At 43.0% G+C, this 26,452-nt stretch overlaps 1 protein-coding gene across 2 annotated transcripts in view; it reads right to left on the reverse strand.

Annotated features, from left to right (window-relative positions):
* Window positions 1-21,368, reverse strand: part of CD200 (CD200 molecule) — a 28,487-nt gene extending 7,119 nt beyond the window's left edge. For both annotated transcript variants that reach the window (XM_035114777.2, XM_035114776.2), the window contains exons 1-5: window positions 21,258-21,368; window positions 10,613-10,694; window positions 9,013-9,345; window positions 5,856-6,119; window positions 5,019-5,120 (exon numbers count right to left, since the gene is read on the reverse strand). In XM_035114777.2, coding sequence (XP_034970668.1) covers window positions 5,026-5,120; window positions 5,856-6,119; window positions 9,013-9,345; window positions 10,613-10,694; window positions 21,258-21,269 — 786 coding nt within the window. In that variant the 5' untranslated portion in view covers window positions 21,270-21,368 and the 3' untranslated portion in view covers window positions 5,019-5,025. The remainder of the gene's footprint in view (window positions 1-5,018; window positions 5,121-5,855; window positions 6,120-9,012; window positions 9,346-10,612; window positions 10,695-21,257) is intronic.
* Between the last annotated feature and the right edge of the window lie 5,084 nt (window positions 21,369-26,452).

Here is a 26,452-nt window from a genome sequence, read left to right on the forward strand (position 1 = left end):
GGAAGGAATGCAGCGCCCTGTTGGCACAAGGAAACAGCCGGGAGGCCTCCTGGCACTACCCGGACCCACCCGGGCCCTGTGGCCCACCCACGGAAGAGGGGAGGCTGCGTGGACCCAGTAAGCGCTGGAGTCGCGGGAGATGGCCGGGAAGGCCCTGGCGCAGCCCGGGCCCTCCCAGGCACCCCAGCCCTCTGGGAGAAGGGAGGAAGGCCACGTGGAGCAGCAGCGCCCCCTCCCCCACTCAATCCGGCATCTCCGGCCCCATGGGAGACAGACAGGGCCATGAGAAGCCGCCGTGCGGCCTCCAGCACAGCGCGGCCCCGCTGTGAGGTGCGGGGGCTGCCGTGAGGCTCCCCCCGCCGCCTGGCATGCCAGGCCCTAACACTGTGCCAGGGAGGCTCTCCCCGCTGGCTCCATGGCACGCCCATCTGGCCTCCGCTGCCGGCGGGAGGGCTCCGGGAAGCCCCGAGGCCTTCCGGCACGAGCGTCTCCAGGGAAGGTAAGAGCTTTCCTTTTTCCTTTTTTTTAAAAAAGGGGGTGGGGTGGGGGCGTCCGAGGGATCCCTGCACCAGGGCGCCCGATGAGCTTAAGACGGCCCTGTGCATGTTTATACACATGCACAATGGAGCAACACAACTGCCTTCATTTTTGGACACTCCAGGAGCTGGGGCTGCCATGACGAGCTCCAGAAAAATTTACCGCAGTCTAAAACCCCAGCAACAGAAGAATATGTTCTCATGTTAAGAACAACATGCCCTTAATTAGTTGTTTCGTTCCTATTTCCTCAGTGCTGTAAAAACCTTGATGATGATGATGATGATGATGATGATGATTTATTTATACCCCATCCATCTGGCTGGATTTCCCCAGCCACCCTGGGCGGCTTCCAACAGAATATTAAAATACAATAATCTATTAAACATTAAAAGCTTCCCTAAACACTACCCCATGAAAACATCTCTGAATATTAGATAAGAATTTATAAGTGTCCATTTCTTTTGTTTAAGACAGGAAACAAAATCCCTCCTTATGATACTTGGCTTCAAGTTATGGCAGACACTCCCTATGACTGTCCTTATCTGTCTTAATCTAACGTTTCCAGGAATTTCAAGCAGGATATGGTTCCAGACAAGAGACTGGGCAGTGGAGGTATGGCACAGCATTGCTGGCTCATAAGAAAGCTGAGGGGCAAATTTGAAAGTAGAAAGCTTGTCAAGATATAGGATATGGTATAGGTCAGCTGAAATTTTTTACTCCTGCCCTACAAGTAGATGTTTGTATGTTTGATGAACATTTAATTTTTCCAGTTAGAGCTTCCTTTTTTAAAAAAAATAAAAATAAATACATTTCCAATACATATACATTTTTCATAGAATTTTCATTTAAACCCGGGGGGATTCAAAATCCTAATAGAATAATATGTGTTTTTACAAAAGTCTAATTTTAAATCACCACAGTTTCATAACAGGTGTTGTCGTGTGAGGGGAACATTTTTTTAAAAAAACGAGACAGGAGTTCTAGTATTATAATCAGAACCACTAATGCAATATTCCCCGTGCCTGAAAGCACCCGAGGCTGCCACCTACCTTAATTTGTAAGGGAAGCATAGCTGCCAAGTTCTCCCTTTTTTTAAGGGAAATTCCATTATGCTGAATAGGCTTCCTCGCAAGAAAAGGGAAAACTTGGCAGCTATGAAGGGAAGCGATTCCACCTCTGAAAAGTCTCTTTCAGCTGGTGGCCCAGTTTCTGCTAGTATGTGCGTGCCTGTTTGCACGCAGAGAAAATAAAGTTCCAGAGAAAGGAAGCGAAAGTTCTAGAAGCCTCTATCTGCAGCTTCATATGGGGTTGTGGCTGACATCAACCCAAAACTCTCACTAAGCTTAACTGCCTTATCGGTAAAATGTTATGGCAGCTCACTTTGTTTAAATGTTGTGAATGACTTAAGCTGGAATAAAGCTGTTTCAAATGAAGCTGCCCAGAGAAAGTTAAACACTGAATGTAATTTCTTTGTTCACAAGCCTTGCCAATTCATAGGGCATATTTTAAGCATGAAGGAATTTAGGCTGTGTAGACCAAGGAAAACTCCATCTCCCAGGACTGGAAAGTTATATTATCATCAATGTTGCCTCTGATGCATAGGTCAAGTCTATAAACATCTCTGCACCAAGCTAGATAGGGCATGGGAAGCCCCTGAACCAGATTGGGAACACAGTGCTGTGAATGGCATTTAAGCATTTCCTTCCATGGCATTTTCCCAGTCAAAATATTTTCCCCATCGCCACGAAATGCTTTTTGCCCTGTGGGGGAAAGCTCACGCATACTGATAGGGCAGTTTTTGTAATGCTTCAGAACTTTTGCAAAGCCTCTTTATTGAGATAACAGTTGAGGTGTTCACATAATACGTTCAGCATGTGTTCCATCTTGGTCCCGGTGTACACAACAGATGAGCTGCACAACACTGCTGCTCTTCCCGTGTAACGTTCAACGAGAGTACAGTCTGTGTGCACAGTGACTGGGACGTACAACAAGTGTATACTTCCATGCAAACACTTGCACATGTGTAGAGACAGTGTGTACAAGTGTTTGGAGTAGTGTGTGAACAACTCTAGTATAGGGCAAAAGGCATGGGTGTACAACATGGAAACGATGCCCCACGATATCAGTTTAAGACCAAATGAGACACAACACCTCCCATACCATTACAAATGATGTGAAAGCTCTTAAATATATGTTGTATTTGCAGGACCCCTTATCCTGAGTAGAAATAGGATGGAGCAGGAGGGGATGGCTGTGACCCTTCCCCTCCCACTGTGGTCCCAGTTCAGTTCCCTCCATGCCTGCTGTTTGCACCAATGTGGAACAGGCTCCCATACACTTCAGTGGTAGCTTTCCTACCCCTGCCAGTACAAATACCAGGTGCAAGGGATTCACTCTAAATCCTGACTCCTCACACCTGAAAAACAATGTAAGCCATTTGTGCAATTTTCTGAATGCTAATTGTGTTTGACCTAGGGTTGCCAGACTCAATAGAGGACAGAAACCAGCAGACCCTTTGCTTGGAAATTAAACAAAGGATCTGCTGGTTTCTCTTTAAGGTTTCCAGACTCAAAAGAGAGCAGGGCAATTAAAGGCACAGAAGTCCTGTCCTCTATTGAGTCTGGCAACCCTAGTTTGGCCCTGTCTCCAGCCTCATATAAATAGTCTCATATTCTCAGCTAAGGGTGTTTAGCTAAGCATGTCTTGTTTAGCAAAGGCAAGAGGCTTAGCTCCTGACACTGAAAAGTTTCAAATGTTCCCAGCTACCCTCAGCATGCAGCTGGGCGATATTCGTTTACTTTGCTGTAATATACTGGTTGTGTTTCTGCGGAAAGGGAACTACCGTATGTTAGAGAATACATCCAGTGGATGAAATCCAGGTGGCGTCATGATTTTGAAGCTGTTTCCATTCCTTCTAGTCTGCTAGCAACTGTTGCTGATACACTGTTGGATGTGAATGTCAATTAAATGGACTTGGGCACCCCAGAAATTTTATGGCCTTGGGTCCCCCCAGAAAAGGTTATAAAATTCAGGAAATGGCTCATTTGTATGTCTTAATACAGTTGTAAACCACAGAAATATTTTTTTTTATGATATAGCGTTATATAAATGGTAAAATAAATATGATGGACTACACCAAAATGGTGAAAATGACCGGGAAGATCAGAAATCAAGAAGGCAATAAATTTAACAAAGAATGGGAGAAAATTATAAGTTACCTTGGAGAACACTGCAAACAATTAAAAACATTGGCAGGATTTTAACAATACTTGTAATGTAACAAGAACTATGGTGAGAACTGAATTTTCAGGAAAAATGGAGAACATTATATAATGCAGGTGGAAAGAAAGATTAACAATGGAACCCATGAAGGGGTGGAGGGAAGTCCAAGGATTCAGGGAATCCTAAATTTTTATGATTATGATTTATATACGAATGAAAATGTAAAATTGAATAAAAATAAAATTAATCTTAAAATTAAATTAAATTAAATTAAATTAAAAAGTCATTAGTGTTTGGCATTTATTGGGCTCTGTTTCAGACACATACAACATGTTTTTAAGTTTGGAAGCAGATTTTGACTTGCTGTCATGCGCTTAGATGCTTAGATGCTAAGAAAAGTTAAAAGAAGTTCACAGAGAGAACGTTTCTCATTCCTTCCTTATCCCAGAACCTATTTGCAACTAGGGATGTCAATTTTGGGTTCTGCCAGTTTCTCATTTTACCAACGTTAAATTCAGTTCCCCATATTCCTGCAGCAATTTGCATGTCATTTTTTTAAAAAACCCACAACCTTATTTTCAAGTCAAAATAACAGAAAAACTATTTTGAACAAGAATCAGCCATATCTCATAGCCCAAATAAACATACATTTGTTTAAACAGTACTCAGAAATCACCTGTTTCAACTGAGTGTAAGTAGTGGTTAATAAGAAATTCAATTTAGCTCACATTTAAAGGTAAACATCGCTAATTCACACTTTATGAAACAATATGAAAACTGAAACACAGCCAACCTTGGAAATTCGTAATTTCTAAATTGTGATGGTGTTCTCCAGTCAATAAATTTGTGCAAAAATAACCACTCTCCCCATGAAATGGAGGGCACCATTTGCGTGCCCGTGCGCAGCACCCCTGATCCTCTGTGACTCCCGGCAGAGCGCTCCTGGTCCACCTCCCCAGGTCACAGACCTTGAGGTTCCCGCCAAACCTCAGTTCAAATGAACCAATCGTGACTGGGTGGTGGAGCCAGGGGAGCGGACCGAGTAGGAGTAGTCTTCACTCTGGCCCACTCTTCAAGCACAAAAGGGGGGTGGAGCCTACCTGGGAGCTCTCAGAAATCAGGACAAACCAAATTCCTGAGCACAAGCCCTATCATTCAACTGCTATCCAGCATTTTTATGTGCATCAGGTACCATTCAAGATCAAGTAGTCTGCATAGCAACAATGTATATTTATCTTCTTTTAGTTTAAATAACTTACTTCTGCATTATTTTTGGTGTCGTTTCCAGCAGCACACCGCAATAATAACCACAGTCAGAGAAATTAGGAAGAGTACAGTTACCACCACAGCATATGGATAGCCTATATGGAGTAAAGAACATAATTGCTGACAGTATGGAGAGGAGTCTATGTAATATAAATATAAATATATGATATAATAATGTAATTAACATAGAATAAAATCACAATTCTACATTGAAAGTGAGGTTCTTAAATTGCTGTAGTGGTGAGATGACTAGAGGTTGAAATCACTTCTAAGAATATGTTCAAAATGCATTCGCTGAAAACCAGTGAGTGCGTTTCAGTTTATGAAACAGGTAAGTGTATAGAATTTCAGAGAGAGACATGCCCAAATCCATCTTGAAGGATCGAAAAAATAAGGAAGAATGCATGCATGTAGCAATAGAATAAAATGATAATTATTACTTGATAAGAGGAATTGTGAAATATATAATATTAAAGGATCAAGGGATGGACAGGTGGGTAGCCCCACTCAACTGCCAAAATTGGCCACCTGGAACCTGTTTCCCCATCCCTGCGCTAAAGCCTCTCTTTATTCTGAATTTTGTTTTTTTGTTTTACATCAGGCATGGCAAACTTGTGACCCTCCAGAGGTTGTTGTACCCATTGCCCCCAGGTATCATGGACAATGATCAGGAATGATGGAAGGCTGTAGGTCAGTAACATATGGAGGGGTGCAGGTTCGCCATCCCTTATCCCTTATAGAATGGAAGAAAAGAAAACACAAGATTGTTAAGATGGAAGTTTCGCTACCTTTTAGGAAGATGACAGGCACCGAGTGCTTTGCTCACTTACCTTTTCTTGGTACCTTGAGATCCATCTCTTTCCCCCTGTGTGTAACCTTGCAGATCATCTCTTGTCCAGAATGGCTATCTGAGGCATTTACAAGGATATTGCTTATGACCGATACTGTGCCATTGGGATTTGTGATCTCGTGTTCCTCCTTCAGGCCTCTTGGCGCAACCCATGTGATATTGGGACGTGGGAAGCCCGTTGCTAAGCAGGTGGCATTCAAGCGCCCATCAGAGATGCTGTAGTGTAAAAATGTGTTGAGGCGGCCTGTGACATAAATGACGGCACAAAATGCTTCACCATAAGGATCGCAGGTGGGCAATAAAAGGAAGATGAAAAGATGCTACTGTATCAAGGAGTGACTCAGAAGGCCAAACTGCAAACTGTTGAATTAGAGGCTGGCTATATGGTAGAGAGGGGACCCAGGTGGCGCTGTGGGTTAAACCACTGAGCCTAGGGCTTGCTGATCAGAAGGTCGGCGGTTCGAATCCCTGTGTCGGGGTGAGCTCCCGTTGCTTGTCCCAGCTCCTGCCAACCTAGCAGTTCGAAAGCACGTCAAAAGCACGTAGATAAATAGGAACCGCTACAGCGGGAAGGTAAACAGCGTTTCCATGTGCTGCTCTGGTTTACCAGAAGCGGCTTTGTCATGCTGGCTACATGACCTGGACCTAATTGTCAGGGGTCCCTTTACCTTTATATGGTAGAGATCAGAAGGAAACTGATGTTAACTTTGAGCATCATCCTTCAACAATGTGCCCTGTGCTGTAGTGTGTATTTACACACCATACATGTGGAAAAGCCCAATGTCCCACACTGCAATATTCTGGCTGAAAACCCAAATGTATGTTGTAACATATTACACAGTGGGCTGATTTCTAATTAGTTTTACATTAGTGTGAATTTTTCTGTGGCATAACAGACCAGAATCTCACCTAAGCGATCTACAGCAAACCTTTTTAGAACTAAAATATCCACCTGATGAAGTTAAACAACAGATCAACAGAGCCAGACTGATACCTAGAGAGAACCTGCTGCAAGACATACCCAAAAAAGAAAATAACAGAACACCACTGCGATAATTATCACATACAGCTCCCAAGTTAAAACAGTACAACGCATTATCAGAGATCTATAACCTCTCCTAGACAATGACAGCTCTCTTTCTCAAGCTCTGGGAGGAAGACCTTTCATTGCCTACAGACAGCCACCCAATCTTAAACAACTCCTCACCCACAATAAGACAACCACCAGACTTAACATGGACACTGGTACCAGAGCCTGCAATAAACCCAGATGCCAACTTTGCTGCCACATCATAGCTGCCAAGTCTCCCGTTTTCCCTGGGAAACCCCCGTTTTTCCAGCCGTTCCCAGCTGGAAAAACGGATTTTTTTTGTTTTTTCCTGGTTTACTTACTGGCCGGGGGAGGCTCCTTCTGCGCATATCTGGAGTCTCTGGACATACGTAGAAGTGATTTCTGGTGCGACGGCCATTTTGGAACTGGGCGGAGCATGCTCAGAAGTGACTTTCGAGGCTCCTCTGCCCAGTTCCAAAATGGCCGCAGCGCGACTTCTGGCACGGTGGCCATTTTGGAACTGGGCAGAGTATGCTCAGAAACGACTTCCAGTGCTGCTCTACCCAGTTCCAAAATGGTGGCAGCGCTACTTCCGGTCTGCCGATCCCTTATTTTTCCGGCAAGAACTTGGCAGGTATGTGCCACATACACCCGGACAACACCATTACTGGCCCCAACAACAACCAACATACCATCTCAGGTCTATTTAATTGCTCATCCTCTAACATTGTGTATTATGCCATCAAATGCTAACAGTGCCCTTCAGCTCTCTATATAGGACAAACAGGACAAACCCTACGCCAAAGGATAAATGGACATAAATCTGACATCAGGAATTACGAGACAGAGAAATCAGTAGGAGAACATTTCAATCTCCCAGGACATTCTATACAAGATCTCAAAGTAGCTGTCTTACTACAAAAGAATTTCAGAAATAGACTGGGAAGAGAAGTTGCTGAATTGCAACTTATCACCAAGCTTAAAACCATGGAGAGACCTGGTTTGAACAGAGACATTGGATTCTTATCTCATTATACATGATAAAGCGATCTACAGCCATCTCACCCCTTGCTTTTTCATGCAAGACCATTTGCAGTCGTTTACAGTCGTCAACAGCTATCAGTCAGTCAATCACCCATTTCCACCACCCCTCTGAGTGATACCCCTCCCCACCCTTTCTCTACATATAAACGTCTGGGGACTTCTATTTCAGTGTATCTGAAGAAGTGTGCATGCACACGAAAGCTCATACCAAAATAAAAACTTAGTTGGTCTTTAAGGTGCTGCTGGAAGGGATTTTTTTTTATTTTGCTTAGACCAGAACCTTGGACTTGTTAATTGTTCAGGAATATGTTGCCATTGCAACAAATTGCTTAGCCCTGTTGCTAACAAAGGATTTGGGAATGTCCTGAATCAGAAGAATTATGAGAGAAGGGGACAGATCCTCCTTCACAGTTAACAAATGTTGTGATCCAGGTCTCTGTATATACAAGGAAACGAAAGGAGAAGCCTGCAGTTTTGAGGAAGATGGAGCTCAGACACCAAGCTGAGCTTTTGGTCCCCGGAGCATCTTAGTATGCTGTTCCACTCCCCATATCAGGTTAGAAGAATATAAGAAGAACCAAATGGATCAATGATCTATCTAGTTCAGCATCCTGCTTTCACAGTGGCCAACCAGATACCCACAGGAAGTCCACAGGCAGGACCTGGGCAACTGGAAGTATACTGCCTCTGATCTGCTATGGATGTTGCTCTCATCATCTGCAGATGTTGCTCTCATCATCTGCAGCTAGCATGCTCAGGGATCATAGGAGTTGTAGTCCAACATCAACTGAAGGGCCACAGGTTCACCACCTGTGGTTTAAGCTGTAGTTCCAATTATACTCAATCGGTAGTTATATTGTTGAATGAAACCCAAGTATTAGGAAATGCTGTAGGGCTCTTATAACATCCTTCCTAAGGAAACCAAACTTGGGCAAGTCCTGCACCCCTGGAACTGGGGTGAGGTAATGGTGTGTGTTGCACTGCTTCATTATCAAAGGAGAGAAATGCCCTCCTCTGGCTATTTTAATATGAAATGACTCACCGTAAACAGAAAGACAGGCTTTATTTCTTTTGGATCCTTGAGGATATATGTTAAATATGCATCGGTAACAACCATTTTCTTGGGTGCTAACGTTCCAGAAGCTGATGGCAGTGTCATTGTGTTCAAAAATTGTTAAATTGACTCGACCTTTGTATCGGTCATCAATATTTAGAATTGATTTGTTGGTGTATGCTGCCAAATTGACAAAGTTTTTATTAACCTCTTGCTGCCATGTAACTTGAACAGTTTCAGAAGATTCTACCACCGGTAGGGTACATCTCAAGGTGGCGTTGCCGCCCAGCTCCACATCTCTGTCATGTGTCAATATGGCACCTGTGGCAAGACAAAAGAATTAATAATCACCTCTTGTATCTTATACTTGCAAATCCCTTGGTCTAGATCCAAGGAAAATATGTATTTATGCAAAAATTCCTGTTCTGTCCTTCTAGCAACCATGCACAGATTAGAATTGGGCTGTTATTTCCACAATATCTTTCATTTTTTAAAAAACCTTTCATTTGGTAGGTGGAGGGAAAATAAAGCCTTTCTGAAATTCATTGTAGGGACAATTTGGGGAAGGGGGTTGCTGCATACCTTACTTAACCTCACAAGGCAGCTCTCTCTCTCTCTCTCTCTCTCTCTCTGTGTGTGTGTGTGTGTGTGTGTGCGTGCGTGCGTGCAGTGGCCAGAGGATTCATGGCCACTGGGAGGAGCACAGAGAGAAGAAGGGCCTTCTTGGTAGTGGCACCCGCCCTGTGGAACGCCCTCCCACCAGATGTAAAAGAGAACAACTACCAGACTTTTAGGAGACATCTTAAGTCAGCCCTGTTTAGGGAAGCTTTTAATGTTTAATAGATTATTGTATTTTACTGTTTTGTTGGAAGCCACCCAGAGTGGCTGGGGAAACTCAGCCAGATGGGTGGGGTATAAATAATAAATTATTATTATTATTATTATTATTATTATTATTATTATTATTATTATTATGAACCCTATGGTTCATTTGTAGCAGCACAACCAGATGCCTTCATCTGCCTGACGTGCAACAAAACATGTCTCTCCATTGGTCTCTACAGCCACAGCAGGCGCTGCAACCGTCCATCAGTTTGACTTCATCCGTCAAAGCGTGTTCCTCCATTGTCTCCTAAGACAGACAGATGCCATAAAAATACATTTCTTTGACTCAAAATAGAAGCCCATCCTGCTCACAGCAACACAAGACTCTCCACAGCCCTCTGCTAGCCACTTGCTGGTCTACTGGCTCATAGTCACAGGGCTGGCTCTACCATTAGGTAGAATGAGGTGGCCATATGGTGGGAGGTAGTGGAAGCCCTTAGCTCTTCCTCCTGAGATCCCTGTCCATACTGTTGGAGATGAGAGTTGTGGGGCTCCAGCCTTACAACTACGGTGCTGACCTCCCTCCAGGACAGTGCAGTTCCCCATTGCTAGTACTGAATTAGGATTCAGCAGTCAGTCCAGCTGGCTACTTGATATCAAGTGTGTGTGTGTGTGTACCATGTTCATTGACTCAGGCGGCAAAATGTCTTGAGCCACCCTTGCCTAGTCATTACACTTTCCCCAGTGATCATGTTAGACTTACCCTTTATCCTACAGAGCACAATACATATGATGCACAGAGTCAGGCCCTGGAAAGCCCATGGGGAACAGAGACCTTCATTTAACTAGGAACAGAAAAAAGAGATGTGTTATGGATACACAATAGCCTTTTTCGCTACTACAATGCTCTACTATTTGGATTTTGGGTATAGCCCAGGTGCATAATGAAGATAGAGGCTGTTGTTCCACTGCAACCATTTCAGGGGATTTTCAAAATGTTGCCATAGCGGACAAAACTCCCCAAGACAAGCAGTGAAGCTTTTCCATGTCTAACTAAGAACTAACAATGACCATTCCCCATATAAAAGGGCTGTGCATTTTGCACAGTCACGCGTAGCACCCTGGGAGCCTCAGGCAGCCCCCAGCACTTTGGAGGCTGGCACCACCTTCCCAGGCTGGATACCTGTGGTCTCTGCCCACACAGCCAGCTGTCCAATCCAGCTGTGGGAGGTGTTGCCAGGGGGGATTGGCCAGGTAGGAGGAGGTAACCATCCAGTGCCCACAGCAGAAGGCGAGACATACCTGGGAAGCAGTCAACAGCTCTATACAGGAAGGAACTGTTCCGTCCCAATGGCGTACACCTCACAGCCGCTGGTAATGATTATTGGCTGAGCGACATTAGGCACGGCCTATTGGAATGGTTGGCGGTTTGCGAAGCGTCTTTTCAGGTGTAGGTAGTCTTGGCATCGAGACCTTGATTTTGTTCAGTTTCTGTTAATTGGTTAATTGGTTCTCATGGGAAACTTACAGATTCTGGCTTCACACAATTAACTCAAGGCTGTGTCAATTTACTCTTGGCAGAAAGCCAAGGTCTGCCTGACCTAGAAACTACTCTCTTCTGATTGGTTAACGACCAGCACTGAACTCTGTTATCAAGGAATGCTAGCACAGTTGGTTTTTGTTAGGTGTTAGGAGTAGAAGTGCTGTGTATATGGTTGGAGAGAGAGAGAGACAGAGAGGATTTATTTTGCTTTGCTTTGTATGCAGAAACTCTGCTGCTTTTATTTTCTTTTAATAAATCCTGTAAATAGTTATTCTGCGTCTAGCCGACTAGTCATTTCCACCTCAACTAGCTTCTGCGCTGTGCAGGAAAACTCTGCTACGTTTGGGCTAAAGCCACTAGAGCTATGCCTGACACTTCAAAATTCTAAGAGGTTATGGGTTTCGTGCTGCCAGCCTGAGTTGTGGTGGTGTCAGCGTAAGCGGAGAGGTTCCAGTAGTTCCAGAAGTCGCTGTTCCTGTGGCGTTGGTGCAGCGGAAGGAGACTGGCTGGTTCCTGACTGTCGTGAGCTGGTGACGCAGTGGACTCAAGGACGACAGCTGCAGAGTGTGAGTGCTGGGTGCTGTGGTTCCTGTTCTCTCTCGGTGGCCGTGAGTAGCTGGTTCCGGGTTCCAGGGACATCGCTCTCAATATGGCCTCACAACCAGTTCAGATGGCTTTTGAGCGTCTGAATGACTCCAATTACTTGCTGTGGTCGGAACGCATGCAGGCAGTGCTGCAGAGGGATCATCTCTGGCAAGTGGTGAGTAAGTTTCCTGTGAAGCCTAGTGATGAAGACCTCGATAAAGACCAAAGAGCAAGGGCCACAATTGTCTTGGGGCTGGAAGATTCCCAGTTGCCGTATGTGAGGGGGATCAAGACAGCTAGAGGTGTGTGGCAAGCACTTAAAGAACTCCATGTGCGTGAGACAGCGGTTTCCAAGCTGTTTATTCGCAAGGCATTGTACAAGGCAATGTTACAGCCTGGGGTTACAATGCAGGAACACCTACACAGTCTGCAGTTAAAGTTTGTTGCGCTTCAGGAAAGAGACTGTGCGTTAGACCAGCAGGAGAAGGTGGCTATCATTCTGAGCTCTCTCCCGGAAAGCTGGGACAATCTTGTTATGTCTCTAGAAGCAATGAAAGAGGATGATTTAACAGTCAGTTACGTGACTGGGCGTTTGAAGAATGGCAGAAGAAGCAAGAAAGGTCGTTGGCTGCAGAGGCTTCTACAAGCGGGCGGTTTGGAAGGAGTTCTCATGCCGTACCAGAGGTGAAGCAGCAGCAGCGTGCCAGTGAGGAGTCAGCGTTTGCTGTTAGGCGTTGTTTCCGATGTGGGTCTTCAGCGCATCTAAAACGACAATGTCCAAAGTTGGTCAAGTCTCAGTGGCCGGTGCAGGAGCAGAGACGAGATCAGCAGCAGCAGCAGCAGCAGTATAAAAAGAAATTCTTCGAACGAAAACAATCAGCTCAGCTGGTGACCGCCGAGGTCCAGATTGCTGAGGAGAAACAAGCTGTCTGGGTGGTCGATTTGGGAGCGTCTCGGCACATTGTAAATTCAGATGAATTGTTTGTTTCCAAGAACTCGGCACAGCGCAGCCAGGTGGCTCTAGCAGACGGAAGTACTTCTGAAGTGATTTCGGGGGGTGCAGTTTTTGTTCCTTGTCTGCGTGAATGCCTGCAAAATGTACTGTGTGTGCCTTCATTAAGGAGCAATCTGATGTCTGTAGATTGTTTGCTAAAAGCTGGGTTTAACGTGCATTTTGAAGGAGACAGTTGCATGATTAAGAAGGCTGGTGAGATTTTAGGCACTGCTAAGTCAGAGGGAGGCTTGTTTTGGCTTAAAGCAGGATCTCAAGTTGCAGCAGTAGTCAGTAAATCTCAGCCTACAGTGAGCAACAAAGCTATGCATGACAACTGTGTGCACTTATTGCACAGGAAAATGGGGCATGCTGGTTGGAAAAGTGTACTGAAAATGTCTGAATTGGCTGATGGGTGCAATTTAAAGAGTTGTAACCAGTTCCTTGACTGCAATATTTGTAAAAAGGTTAAAACCCACAGAGTCTCTTACCCCAGGAGTGATAGAGTTAGTGAGTCACCGCTACAGCTAGTCCACATGGACGTGGTTGGTCCATTTGCTGTAAGCAGGGGTGGATCGTGTTTTTCGTTAACAATTGTTGATGACGCGACACGTTACACTTGGTGTTATCCAATGAAGCACAAAGGTGACGTGTTCACTAAGTTTAAAGGTTGGGTGGCATCTGTGGAAAGGTTTCTGTCCTTTAAACTCAGAAGGATTCAGACGGACAGAGGTGGGGAATTTATGTCTAATGCTTTTAGAGATTGGTTACAGAAGCGTGGCATTGGGCATAGAAAAACAAACGCTTTTTCCCCGGAAGAGAACGGCATTGCGGAGCGAAAACACAGATCTCTTCAAGAAATGATGTTTGCCATGCTTGATGATGCTGGTTTGCCCATGTCTTATTGGGGGGAGAGCATGCTCACCGCGTGTTATCTCCAAAATAGGCTCTTTCATCAAACAATAGGGACAACTCCGTACTTTAAACTGTTTGGCAAAAAACCCAAAATTGACCACTTGCATGTGTTTGGGTCAAAAGCCTGGGTATTAATTCCAAAACAAATGAGAAAGAAGGGAGATCCTAAGACCAAACAGTTAGTGTTTGTGGGCTACCAGGAGCTAGGAAAAGGTTTCCGTTTTGCTGAAGGGACAAATGGCATTGTGATCTCCAGGAATGCCAGTTTTTGTGAACATAGTGGCTGGGAGAGACTACATGCCAATACTGAGGTTTGGTTTGAACCTTCCCAGGGGCTTCGTGACTCTGAAGGTAAACATAGAGAATCAGAGTCTGAGGGGGAGGAAAGTTCAGATAAGAGCTCTCAAGAAAGTGCAATTAGCCAGAGACCAGTTGCTAAGCAACAGAAGAGAGGTCATAGTTCTGAGGAGGAAAGTGGGTCAGAAGAAAAACTTTCTCCCAGAAGATCTAAAAGACAAAACAAAGGAGTGCCTCCAGAGCGGTTTTCTCCAGATACTGCAAATGTGTTTAGTGTAATTGCAGAGCCCAAGAGTTTTCAGGAGGTGTTAAAGTTACCAAAAGAGGAGGCAGAGCTTTGGAAACAGGCAATGGAGGAAGAGATGTCCTCTTTGAATGAGCACAAGGTTTTTACCCCAGTAGCAGCGCCTGAGGGAGCAAAGATTGTAGGCTGCAGGTGGGTGTACAAACTTAAACCTCTGGTGACAGGAGGGTACAAATATAAAGCTCGTTTAGTGGCTCAGGGATACTCTCAGAGGCCTGGAAAAGATTATGACGAGACTTTTTCCCCTACTGCTAAAGGGGACAGTGTAAGGCTAATTCTAACGCTTGGAGCAAAGAGAAAACTCCAGTTAAATCATTTTGACATACAGGCTGCATATTTACATGCATCATTATCAGAAGACCTGTATCTAGCTGAACCACCAGGGTATGAGACAGGTTCCAATAGAGTGCTGAAATTAAACAAAGCTCTATATGGGCTCAAACAGGCTGCAAGATCTTGGAACAAATGTTTTCATGAGGCCTTAGTGTCATTTGTTTTCAAGCAGAGTACAGCTGACAATTGTGTTTATGTACGTGGTACAGGCAGTAATCAAGAGTTTTGTCTGCTCTATGTAGATGACGTATTGTATGCTTGCAAGACAGACAAACAAACTAAAAGGTTTGCTAAACAATTGTCTAGTAAGTTCAAAGTGAAGGACTTAGGCCCTGTTCGGGCATATCTAGGGTTGGAAGTGTGCTGGGCCCAAGATGGCAGCTGCCTAATTAGTCAGAAGAACAAGCAAATGTGCAAGGGTTTAGGTTTGCTGGAAAAATGAGTGAACAGTAAAAGTTCCTACACAGGTGTTATTTGATGTTAATTGTCCAGCAGAATCTGTGAGGGGGTGTTCAGTTTCTGTTAATTGGTTAATTGGTTCTCATGGGAAACTTACAGATTCTGGCTTCACACAATTAACTCAAGGCTGTGTCAATTTACTCTTGGCAGAAAGCCAAGGTCTGCCTGACCTAGAAACTACTCTCTTCTGATTGGTTAACGACCAGCACTGAACTCTGTTATCAAGGAATGCTAGCACAGTTGGTTTTTGTTAGGTGTTAGGAGTAGAAGTGCTGTGTATATGGTTGGAGAGAGAGAGAGAGACAGAGAGGATTTATTTTGCTTTGCTTTGTATGCAGAAACTCTGCTGCTTTTATTTTCTTTTAATAAATCCTGTAAATAGTTATTCTGCGTCTAGCCGACTAGTCATTTCCACCTCAACTAGCTTCTGCGCTGTGCAGGAAAACTCTGCTACGTTTGGGCTAAAGCCACTAGAGCTATGCCTGACACTTCAAAATTCTAAGAGATTTGCGGTCTCGGGTGGCGGTTGCAGGCCTTGGGAGGAATCCTTTAGACATTTACCAAAATGGGGGGGGGGCGTCTGGGAGGTGACCCCACACCCCCATTGCAGCAGCGATACCAGGATTCCCATTAAAGGGGTCTAGGGGGAAGACATTGACCATTCGCCCAGGGGCCATCATTGCCCTCCCCCTCCAGCGGCGGTGAAAAGGGGGACGGGCTATCTGCTTGAACATATGTTCTCCAGAGCTAGCCCAACCCCCACATATGTTGGATAACCCGGAAATTACCCAGAACCCCGGCTGGGGGGCTGGGAAGGGTAAACGCCCAATGCCTGTGCCAAGGTCTCCCTACATCTGAATCTTAATAAAGTTGTGGTCAATTTTAATCCCACAGAACATTGTCTGGTGTCGTTATTCCACTCGGGGGCTGCCTGGGGTTTCGGGGGTCTCCGCCTGACCGCGCAAATGGCAGCTCATTGGCCTGAAGACTATGTCACATAGTACATACTTTACCCAATGAAACATTTCTGTAAATAGTGGGGAAGTTGAAATCCACCTATGTACTGTCACTAATGAGACTTGAACTCATTGGTATTTTGCAGCATGTACAGCCTGGGAAGCTATGACTGGCTTTACTTTCCCAGTGCATGTATATTTCTGTGCCATGATGTACAAACATTCAAAATGATGACATGTGATCTTCATTGGTTTCATGGAATTTCCTAACAGAAGTGTTTTCTGTTTATGAAATGAAGGCTGTAAAATCTGAGAATGCCCCATCAACAGACAAAGAGGAAACAGAGCTGGGGTTGTTTGTTGTTGCTGTTGTTGTTGTTGTTGTTGTTGTTGTTGTTGTTAAACTTCTTCTCATAGAGTAGAAATTTGGTAGAGTCAGCTTATCATGCAATGCAGGAGTAGCCAATGTGGTGCTGTCCAAATGTTGTTGGACTTCCAACTCACATCAGCTCCAGTAGGCATGGCCAGTGGTCAGGGATGAAGGGAGTTGTAGTCCTACAACATCTGTAGGGCACAACGATGTAGTGGGTCTTGATTCTTAAATTTTAGGAGGGCCAATGGCAGTCCAGCCTCCTAAGGTTGTTCTAGTGATGAGACCCAGCAAGCCCTTGGCTCAAATTAAGCCCTGTATTCTAAATCACAAAACACTGGACAAAATGTGTAGCACTTCCATACGTTCTGAGCTCTTCATGTGCATGTTCTAGTTGTAATCCTTACAGCAGCTATTTATGGTAAATCGGTATTAAAACTCCCCCACGATAAGATCACCAAGTGAGCACATGGCAGTGGTGAAACTTGGTGTATCTCAATCTGCAATTCAGTCTCTTAATCATTATGGTATGCCAGCTACCGACAAGGATTAAATATGATTAAGGAACAGACTTATAATCAAAGGGAAATGAGATAATTTTTAAGAAAAGGATGTGTTGTGGGTGGAACAGAAAGGAAGATAGGCGAAGGAAGGAAGCATCTGGGAGAAGAATAACAAGGAACAATGGGGCAAGCAAACTACTTCTCAAAAGAAAAACAAAACGAGCAGTGGGTAATTAATGTCTTTAAGGTCAATGGAAACTAATCCAGTCAGTATCTCAGTGGCAAGACGTTCCCTCAAGAGACCTGGCACAATAAGGGGAGGGGGGTTAACAGGATGTCAGAAGTGAAAAAGATAAGCAAGCAATGTGATTTGTGTTATTGCAAAATGTATTTCTAGAATCTCAAAACCCTAACACATTTAGTTCTGCTTCATATGACAAGCACACACACAGAGAGAGAGATGATGATATGTGTATCTGATGAAGTGTGCATGCACACGAAAGCTCATACCAAAATAAAAACTTAGTTGGTCTTTAAGGTGCTACTGAAGGAATTTTTTCATTTTACTTCGACCCAGACCAACACGGCTACCTACCTGTAACCACACACACACACACACACACACACAGAGAGAGAGAGAGAGAGCTCGATATTTTGACTATCTTTGCACCAAGCAGTGATGTGCATGTGTGAATGAGCACTAATAGATTAATCCACACATATAGAACCTTTGGATCGGCTCAGTGTCAAAACATGTTCAATTCATTTCTGCAAGCAGTACAAAACTCCTGGCTGCAACATTCAGGTTAGGTCCCCTCCGGAAGAAAGTTATTAGATCTTTATATTTGTGCTTATTTAAAAATATTAAGGTTGAACAAAGGGCATTGGAAGCTGCCTGCTAATGCAGTGGACATCCAGTGTTGTCAACCAGAAATGGCAGTAGCTCTCCAGGCTTTCAGGCTGGGATCTCTGTCAGGTCAGCCCATCTTGGAGATGCCAGAGATTGAACCTTGCAGCCTTTCCCCTTCCATAGATGAAGGCACAGATTAAGCAACACAACTGACCCTTCAACAGATTTCATTGGAGAGAGGGTTGTAAACAGAATCATTCTAAGTAGTTTCTCTCCATTCATTGCCTTGTCCCACTAAAATGTGTTTAGGATCACCACTGATTCCAGTGGCATTTATTTCCCTGTTTTAGTTACAGGTAGGTAGTCGTGTTGGTCTACCGTAGTCGAAACAACAAAGGAAGGAATCCCACCCCCCGGTGATTGGAGACAATGACTTGTTAACTTCAGAGGAACTTAAAGCACATCTGCAGCATGATTCTAATGATGTTTATTGGTAGGACCAGTTGAAAAATATATATTAAAGTATACACAAGCCCTCTACACAGCCTTCTAGGAATGAAGCCCACCTTCTCATACTGAACAAACGGCAAGTAAATAACCTACACTGCTTTAAATAAAATTAACTTACAGTATTTAAAATGGCTCGGCAAGGAAAAAATGAAAACCAAACAATACCATTATTTCCTTTTGCCCATATTTTCCAAATCTTTTTAAATACTGTAAGAAAGTGAACCATACACATCATGGTCAAAGGTACAATGCAAATAATTTAGGAGAGCATTGTTGCACGGCAACCCAATCTCTAAGCAGGTATGCTGCAGCAAAGAAACAAAACGAAACAAAATACCCTTGTGACACCTTAAATACTGCCCAATTTATTATGGCAAGAGCTTTTGTGGATCAGAGTCCACAAATGGATGCAAATGTATCCTTATGAAGTGGTTCCTGGTGTTTGGAAGTGTACCGGAGATAAATGGATTTATCTTTTAGGTGCTACAAGACACTTCAATGTTTATATTATACATATGGTATCCACCCATTTTCCCACTTAAAGATAGTTTCATTTGACTTCTCAACATCAGCTTTTGAACTTAGATTTGGAGATAGTGTCTGTTTCTGTGAGTCCTCTAAGCTTTTTAAACTTTCCTCTGTAGGTGCATTTTTGAAACCATTCCTGCATGCAGATTACTTACCAGATAACACACGTTAATCACCTTTTATGGTCATAATTGGGCCAGTTAAATAGTAGATAAAAACAGCAATTTATTTACACAGCTTGAAGTTCATGTATTTTTAAAATGCATGAATAAAATGTATGTGCTGCTTAATTTTCAAAGAAAATGACTAACACATTGAAATGTCACAACAATATTAAAATATAGAACCATTCTCACTCCAACCCCCAATCATAAAGTCAATAATTTACATAAAAAGAAATTGAAATCACAATCATAGATCAGAATTAAAGTCATGCAGTGCCTATTAATGAATGGGATAAGAATATCAGACCACATCAGTGATTTTGAATGCAGACCCAGGAGATTTGTTTCTGCAATCTCCCGCCAGTATCTAGGTTAGTGAGGTTATGGAAATAGCACCCAGAATAATACAGTAATGATATAACTCTTGGAAATGATGAGAAGTTGGGGTTGATGGATTTTAGTACCATAAGCAGTCATGCTTTAAATCTAAACCAGACAGATCCTGTTCAACATAGTCGAAACCACTACATGAGTCACGCACACTTACCAATATTACCATATCTCCCCCAACGGTATAACCTGTCTAAAATTTGTGCTCTTAATTAGTTTCTACCCTGCCTTAACAGTATTCACACATACACAGAGATAGCACCAAAAGGATTCAAAAACAAAAAGGTTGCAACTCTGTTGCACATTTATCTGTGACCTAGCCCCATTGAACACAGTAGGATTTGCTTCACATAAGAAAGAATAGACTCAGGCTACATGGAACTCAAATCTTTTTCTGCGGTTCTCATGTTCATGCTTCAAATATTCCTATTACATTCACTAGAAGACAAGAGTGATGGCCTTTCTTTCTTTCTTTCTTTCTTTCTTTCTTTCTTTCTTTCTTTCTTTCTTTCTTTCTTTCTTGCCATAATGTGAAAATAATCCTATACATAAACATGATTTTACTTCTAAGCAAGAGTGTGGGATTGGCGATCCTCATGCATGCGTGCCATTGTTTTTTGCTGCAACCAAACAACATCTTTGCCATATTCCCCTCTTCCCCATATCCGCCCCTCAGTTTTAATCCATATTCAGTCTTTCTGGGGGGCTGGGGCAGGAATCTGTTAAGTTAAAACCCAGTAGTCAAAAAGCTGCTTGCATTACTAGGTCCCCACCTAGAAGCACCCTGAATCTCACACAGTTCAGTAAGATTTCCCTTTCAATTAGGCATGTGGAACATTGTTGTCATAAAAGCACCTTTGAGCTTCTCCTGAGCAGTGCCGGATTTATGTATAAGCTAAACAAACTATAGCTTATGGCCCCACTCTCTGGGGGGGGGTCCCCAAAAAAATTCAAAGGAAAAAAATTGTGCAAATTGTGTTTCTAAAGGAACTTTTGTTATTGCTAAATGCCAATGTGTTTGCATTATTAAGTTTGTTATGAATGATAAAAAGAGCTTAATAATTATTTCAATATTAATATACTTCTTACTTGTATTTCAGTTCAACAATTACTTTGATAACATACCGGTACATACATTTTGTTATGTGCAAATGGCTTTAGATATCTATTAGGTCCATAAACTACTATATAGCATATAGGTATTCAACACACACACAAAAAAAACACTGACAATTTGTTGTTGACAAAGGACAGCTGGACATATAAAGGGCCCCATTACCTTCAGCAGCTTAGGGCCTCATCAAACCTAAATCTGGGCCTGCTCCTGAGCAATGGCATCACCAGGGCAGGGCTGGGCCCCACTCCAGGCAACTGAGTAGGAGGGCTTCCAAATTCAGTAATCTTAGATTACCACATTTTGAAGTGAGCACACCACACAGGACTATCTAAAGTGAGAGGCACCCCTTGTAAGGCCATTTAAATCCAGAGGCTAAAACTAATTACGCCATTACTTTTGAACTAATTGAATGCCGGAGGCAAATTGAATTCAGGCAGTACAGCTTTTGGACCGATTTAAGCAAACACCAATTTCACCCTCATTTGAGAACATGCATGCACTTCACTGCAGCAAATCCAAGTTTCTCTTTACTTTCTCCCTATGTTCGGAGACAAATCCCCAAGCTTGGATTTGAATCACAGCAAGCATCTTACCTTGGGACGCATGCTCTGGTATGAAGAAGAGTGCACACGAGGGCAGTTGCTGCCTCCAGGGAAGGCTGGAAAAGCCACAGTGTGGGAAAGGAAAGCAGGAAAATGCGTTGGGAATGTCTAATCTCCCGTCTCCTCCCTCCCTAATGGTTGGGGGGTGGGCAGTGAACTCTGAGAGACAGAAGTCTAAAGCATGCTCTAAACAGACATTATAGAGCAGTAATTGAGAGCACAGATTGGCCATTGTCTTATTAGTGTCTGTTTTGAAAGATGATGTTTCTGCTAGATGTGTGAATATGGTGGGGAGCATATACGGTAGTTAAAGGAAAGAAAGGATATTTGTAGAAAATGTTTGCAGGATTATCAGGAGCCCTAACTACCGGTAATGATGCCCTTTACTGGGGAATGCTTTCAATAAAAAAATCCGAGGTCTTTACTACTGTTCCTCTTCTATTTTATGACTGCTTTAAACAAACCCCAAAGTCCTGAGGTCATAGAATATTCTAAAGTAAGAAATGACCTACGGGTCATATTCAAGTAAGTTTTACTCAGGAGTAGCCCTATTGAAATTACTGTAATGGCTCTAACTTAGGCATGTTCATTCATTTCAGTGGGTCTGCTATGAGTAAAACCTGTTTGAATACCACCTTATATATTCTACGGAGCCGGAGTATTAAATATTTTTTCTTAATATTGTAAATGCAAGGCAGTTGGTACATAGAGGCATAGGTGGCACACACAGAAGGAGTAAGAGAACCCACAAGCAATGAGGAGATGTCCCTGCTATACAAAGAAAAAATGTATGCTCAATGCTGTGTCCATGTTTGCCTGCCTCCACCACCGCAGCCATTTGGACCTTAGAAGTTTGCCCAGAAGGGGGGGGTGGCCTTTATGCTGCAAATTTTTCCCCATCCCTGGGGTTGATACTATTGAGCTAGATGGAACAATTGTCCAACTTGGGATAAGGAAGCTTCCTGTGCTCCTCAGGTCCCTGCATCTTTACTGGATGATGCTTGGGGCTCTAGTATTATGCAGGAGAAAAACTTCATAGCAACTTTCATTGGGGAAGGCCATTAACTCATTGGTACATACAGACAGTATATATATATATATATATATATATATATATATATATATATATATATACACACACACACACACACACACACACACACACACACATACATATATACTGTACATATATACTGTACATATATACATGCATAGCATTTAAACCATGCTCAAGGTGGCCTTTGTTGTTGTTGTTTAGTCATTTAGTCGTGTCTGACTCTTCGTGACCTCATGTACCAGAGCACACCAGGCACTCCTGTCTTCCACTGCCTCCTGTACAGTGGTGCCTCACTAGACGAATTTAATTCGTTCCACGGGTCTATTCTTATAACGAAAAATTTGTCTAGCGAATCCCATAGGAATGCATTGAATTTTTTTTATAAAAAAATTGCCATTAATTGAATTTCAATGCATTCCTATGGGAAACCGCGATTCGCTAGACGAATTTTTCGTAAAATGAATTTGTCTAGCGAGGCAACCTCCGCTAGAAAAATCCTTTCTTTAAGCGGAAATTTTGTCTTACGGGGCGTTTGTTAAGCGAGGCACCACTGTAGTTTGGTCAGACTCATGTTCGTAGCTTCGAGAACACTGTCCAACCATCTCATCCTCTGTCATCCCCTTCTCCTTGTGCCCTCCATATTTCCCAACTTCAGGGTCTTTTCCATAGCTGCCAAGTCTCCCGTTTTCCCCGGGAAATCCCCGTTTTTCCAGCGCGGCGGCAATTTTGGAACTGGGCGGAGCATGCTCAGAAGCGACTTTTGATGCTGCTCTGCCCAGTTCCAAAATGGCTGCAGTGTGACTTCTGGCGCGGCGGCCATTTTGGAACTGGGCAAAGCAGCATCAAAAGTCACTTCTGAGCATGCTCCGCCCAGTTCCAAAATGGCGGCAGCGCTACTTCCGGTCTGCTATTTCCGGCCCGGCCCCTTAATTCTCTGACAGCAACTTGGCAGGTATGGTCTTTGCCAATGAATCTTCTCTTCTCATGAGGTGGCCAAAGTATTGGAGCCTCAGCTTCACGATCTGTCCTTCCAGTGAGCACTCAGGGCTGATTTCCTTCAGAATGGATAGGTTTGATCTTCTTGCAGTCCATGGGACTCTCAAGAGTCTCCTCCAGCACCATAATTCAAAAGCATCAATTCTTCGGCGACCAGCCTTCTTTATGGTCCAGCTCTCACTTCCATACATCACTACTGGGAAAACCATAGCTTTAACTATACGGTGGCCTACATCATGAAAAAAATACAACAGTTAAATACATTAACAACATAGCAAAAGTAGTCATAAACAATAAACAAAACATTTAAAAATACACAATTAAACTGAACAATTTCCACATAAATCACAAGAAGATCTAAAATAAAACACCAACAACAATCCTCCGCCAAACACCCCAGCCCAAGAGTCTGTTCAGCAGCCTCAGCTACTGACAGAGCTTCTGTGTTGCATGCAGAATGTCCCAGCTTTCAAATCCTGTCATCTCCAGGTAGATACCGTAGGCCAATGGCCTGACTCAATGTAAGGCAGCTTTCTGCGTTTCTGCATTCTTGTCTTAACAGATGCCCTTTAGGACCTGACTGGAGTTGGTTACTGGTTCCCAATTTGTTCTTCTCACCTTTTATGCAATGCTAAATGAGCATCCCCAATAAGGAACTGCATTTTAGATTCTGCTTTGAATATTCATGGGGAAAAAGGAACTGGGAATTTGTCACTAGGATTGCTGTAAGTTAAGTCATGGCAATTCCTGACATGTCCTGGTTTGGGGGTGTAACAATGGCGTCGGGGGAAATCACAATTTTGTGAGTGTCGGGAATTTTACTTTTTGAAATATGGCAACCCAACTTCTAACCAACCTAGCCTCCTCCTCTCATGTGTGCAGCCAGTGAGTGAGCAAGGCGGTCTGCAAGAATGGTCTGGGTTGCTTTCCTGCATAATAGCTCTTTGAGTCATAATAGCTCTTTGAGTCATCCAGCTGCCACTTCCTAAGGAACACAAATTTGATTGCTGCTCTTAGAGCTCCCAGATGACTGGTTTATCAGGCATTCTTCCTGATTTCCTTGCACAAAGTTTACATACAGGATATATATAGTTGCCATATCTTGAAGAACAAAGAAGAGGACAGCCCGAGACGCTGCCAGACCGAGTGGGAGAAAGAGGCATGCAGGCCTCTTTCGCTGGCTCAGGCTAGCAGTGGCCATGGCGTGCAGAGCAGCCCACACCCAAGCTGCCCGCACCTGAGCCAATCCCCCCCAATAAATACCCCCAAATCCCCAGACATTTCCTATGGCAAAGATAAAATTTGGTGTCCTCCACTTAAATATTTATTATTTATACAATAATTCCTTTTTTATTTATTATAATTTTGTGTGCCCTCGGCTTGGTGCCCCTTGCGGTTGGATCACCTACAGTGCCCTAAATCAGGTGCTGATCCCATCTTCATTTCTAAATTGTTCACAATATATTTCTCTCATCCATTCATTCCACACTTCACAGTTTGGAAATAGGTTTTGCAAGAGAAACTGACCCTCGGCTCAAGCCAAACTCAGTCATTTTGTGGTTCGCCTCAGGTGCAAAAATGTATTGGGTCGGCCTTGGTCTCTTCCCTTGTTTATTTCTTTGTTATTGTTATGTTAATGTCAAAAATTAAGAAAAATGTAAAAAAAATTAAAATATAAAAAATTATTCCAGCTATTATCATAGTATTCTTTTTGCTTCTGAATCTCACAACTGCTCATTTTTTTTGCTCTTGTGTATAGCAAATCTCAAGAGATGCCAAATGAGGAACAGGACACTATCATGTTTAACAACAACAACAACAACAAAAAAGACATTTCACTTCCCCAATACTGTAAATCTGTTCAGCTTTGAAAGGCTTGTGTTGAGAAGTTGACAAATTAAATAGATTCTGTAAAGACTGTAGCTCAGTTGGTAGAGCATGAGACTCTTAATCTTAGGGTCATGAGTTTGAGCCCCACTTTGGGCAAAACAGTCTTGCATTGAAGATGGTTGGGCTAAATCAAGCAGCCGCATCCCCAAACTGCGGCCCTCCAGATGTTTTGGCCTACAACTCCCATGATCCCTAGCTAATAGGACCAGTGGTCAGGGATGATGGGAATTGTAGTCCAAAACATCTGGAGGGGCGAAGGTTGGGGATGCCTGGACTAGATGATTCTTGTGGTCCCTTCCAACTCTTTGACTAAAGTCTCTCCTTTACCACCAGGTGCCCTTTGGGGAGGGTCTTGATTACTTTTTATATGTTAATTACTACTTCTTTTGATTTTTTAAAATGTATATTACTGTAACATGTATGTTGCTTTGAATCCCCCCCAATATAATAATAATAATAATAATAATAATAATAATAATAATAATAATAATAATGGCCTCTTCTTTAACAGTTCCAGATTACTGTTATTGTTATCAGCAACCATAATTAAATCATCAAAAGGATGATGTTTTCTCTTTCACAGCTCCAGGGGAATATATGCCATCTTCTTTCTTTCTTTCTTTCTTTCTTTCTTTCTTTCTTTCTTTCTTTCTTTCTTTCTTTCTTTCTTTCTTTCTTTCCACTACCCCATTTTGAAAAGAATCAAAAATTAGGCACATCTGTTTCCTTAAGCAATGAAATTAATCATAATTTTTGTTCCAGTGTTTTGGAAAAAGCCAGGACACAGTTAGCATTCAAACCGGCCAGCTTTTTAAGCGTTCCTGCTGAATTTGTACAAGAGCCATTTTCTTTATTGTCACAGATTCATGAAACTGATATAAAGGGACAAGCAGGTTTTGAAAAGTATACTCTTGTATAGAGCATTGTTTTATGCCTGCCTGCTTAACGATGAAAAAGTCAAAAGGTAACAGACTATTTTACGAGGTATTCAATTCATAGATCTTAAAGGGGCACCCAGTTCTGAGATCAGATAAGGCCGTGGACGAAATTGGCAGAAACAGCAGTAAACAAAACACAATTGCACTGAATTAGTTCTCTTTAAAAAGATAGTGCCACTCTAGTGCATTTGGAAGAGTAAAGGCATTGTCTGAAGCCCTTAATAGGCAATATAATATACTGGTCTTCTAGCACCAACTTTGTTCAATTTCTTTTAAAGCGTTTTAGGCTGTTACATAGATTATTG

This window comes from Zootoca vivipara, chromosome 4 (genome assembly GCF_963506605.1).
Source record: "Zootoca vivipara chromosome 4, rZooViv1.1, whole genome shotgun sequence".
NCBI classification, from domain to species: Eukaryota; Metazoa; Chordata; class Lepidosauria; order Squamata; family Lacertidae; genus Zootoca; species Zootoca vivipara.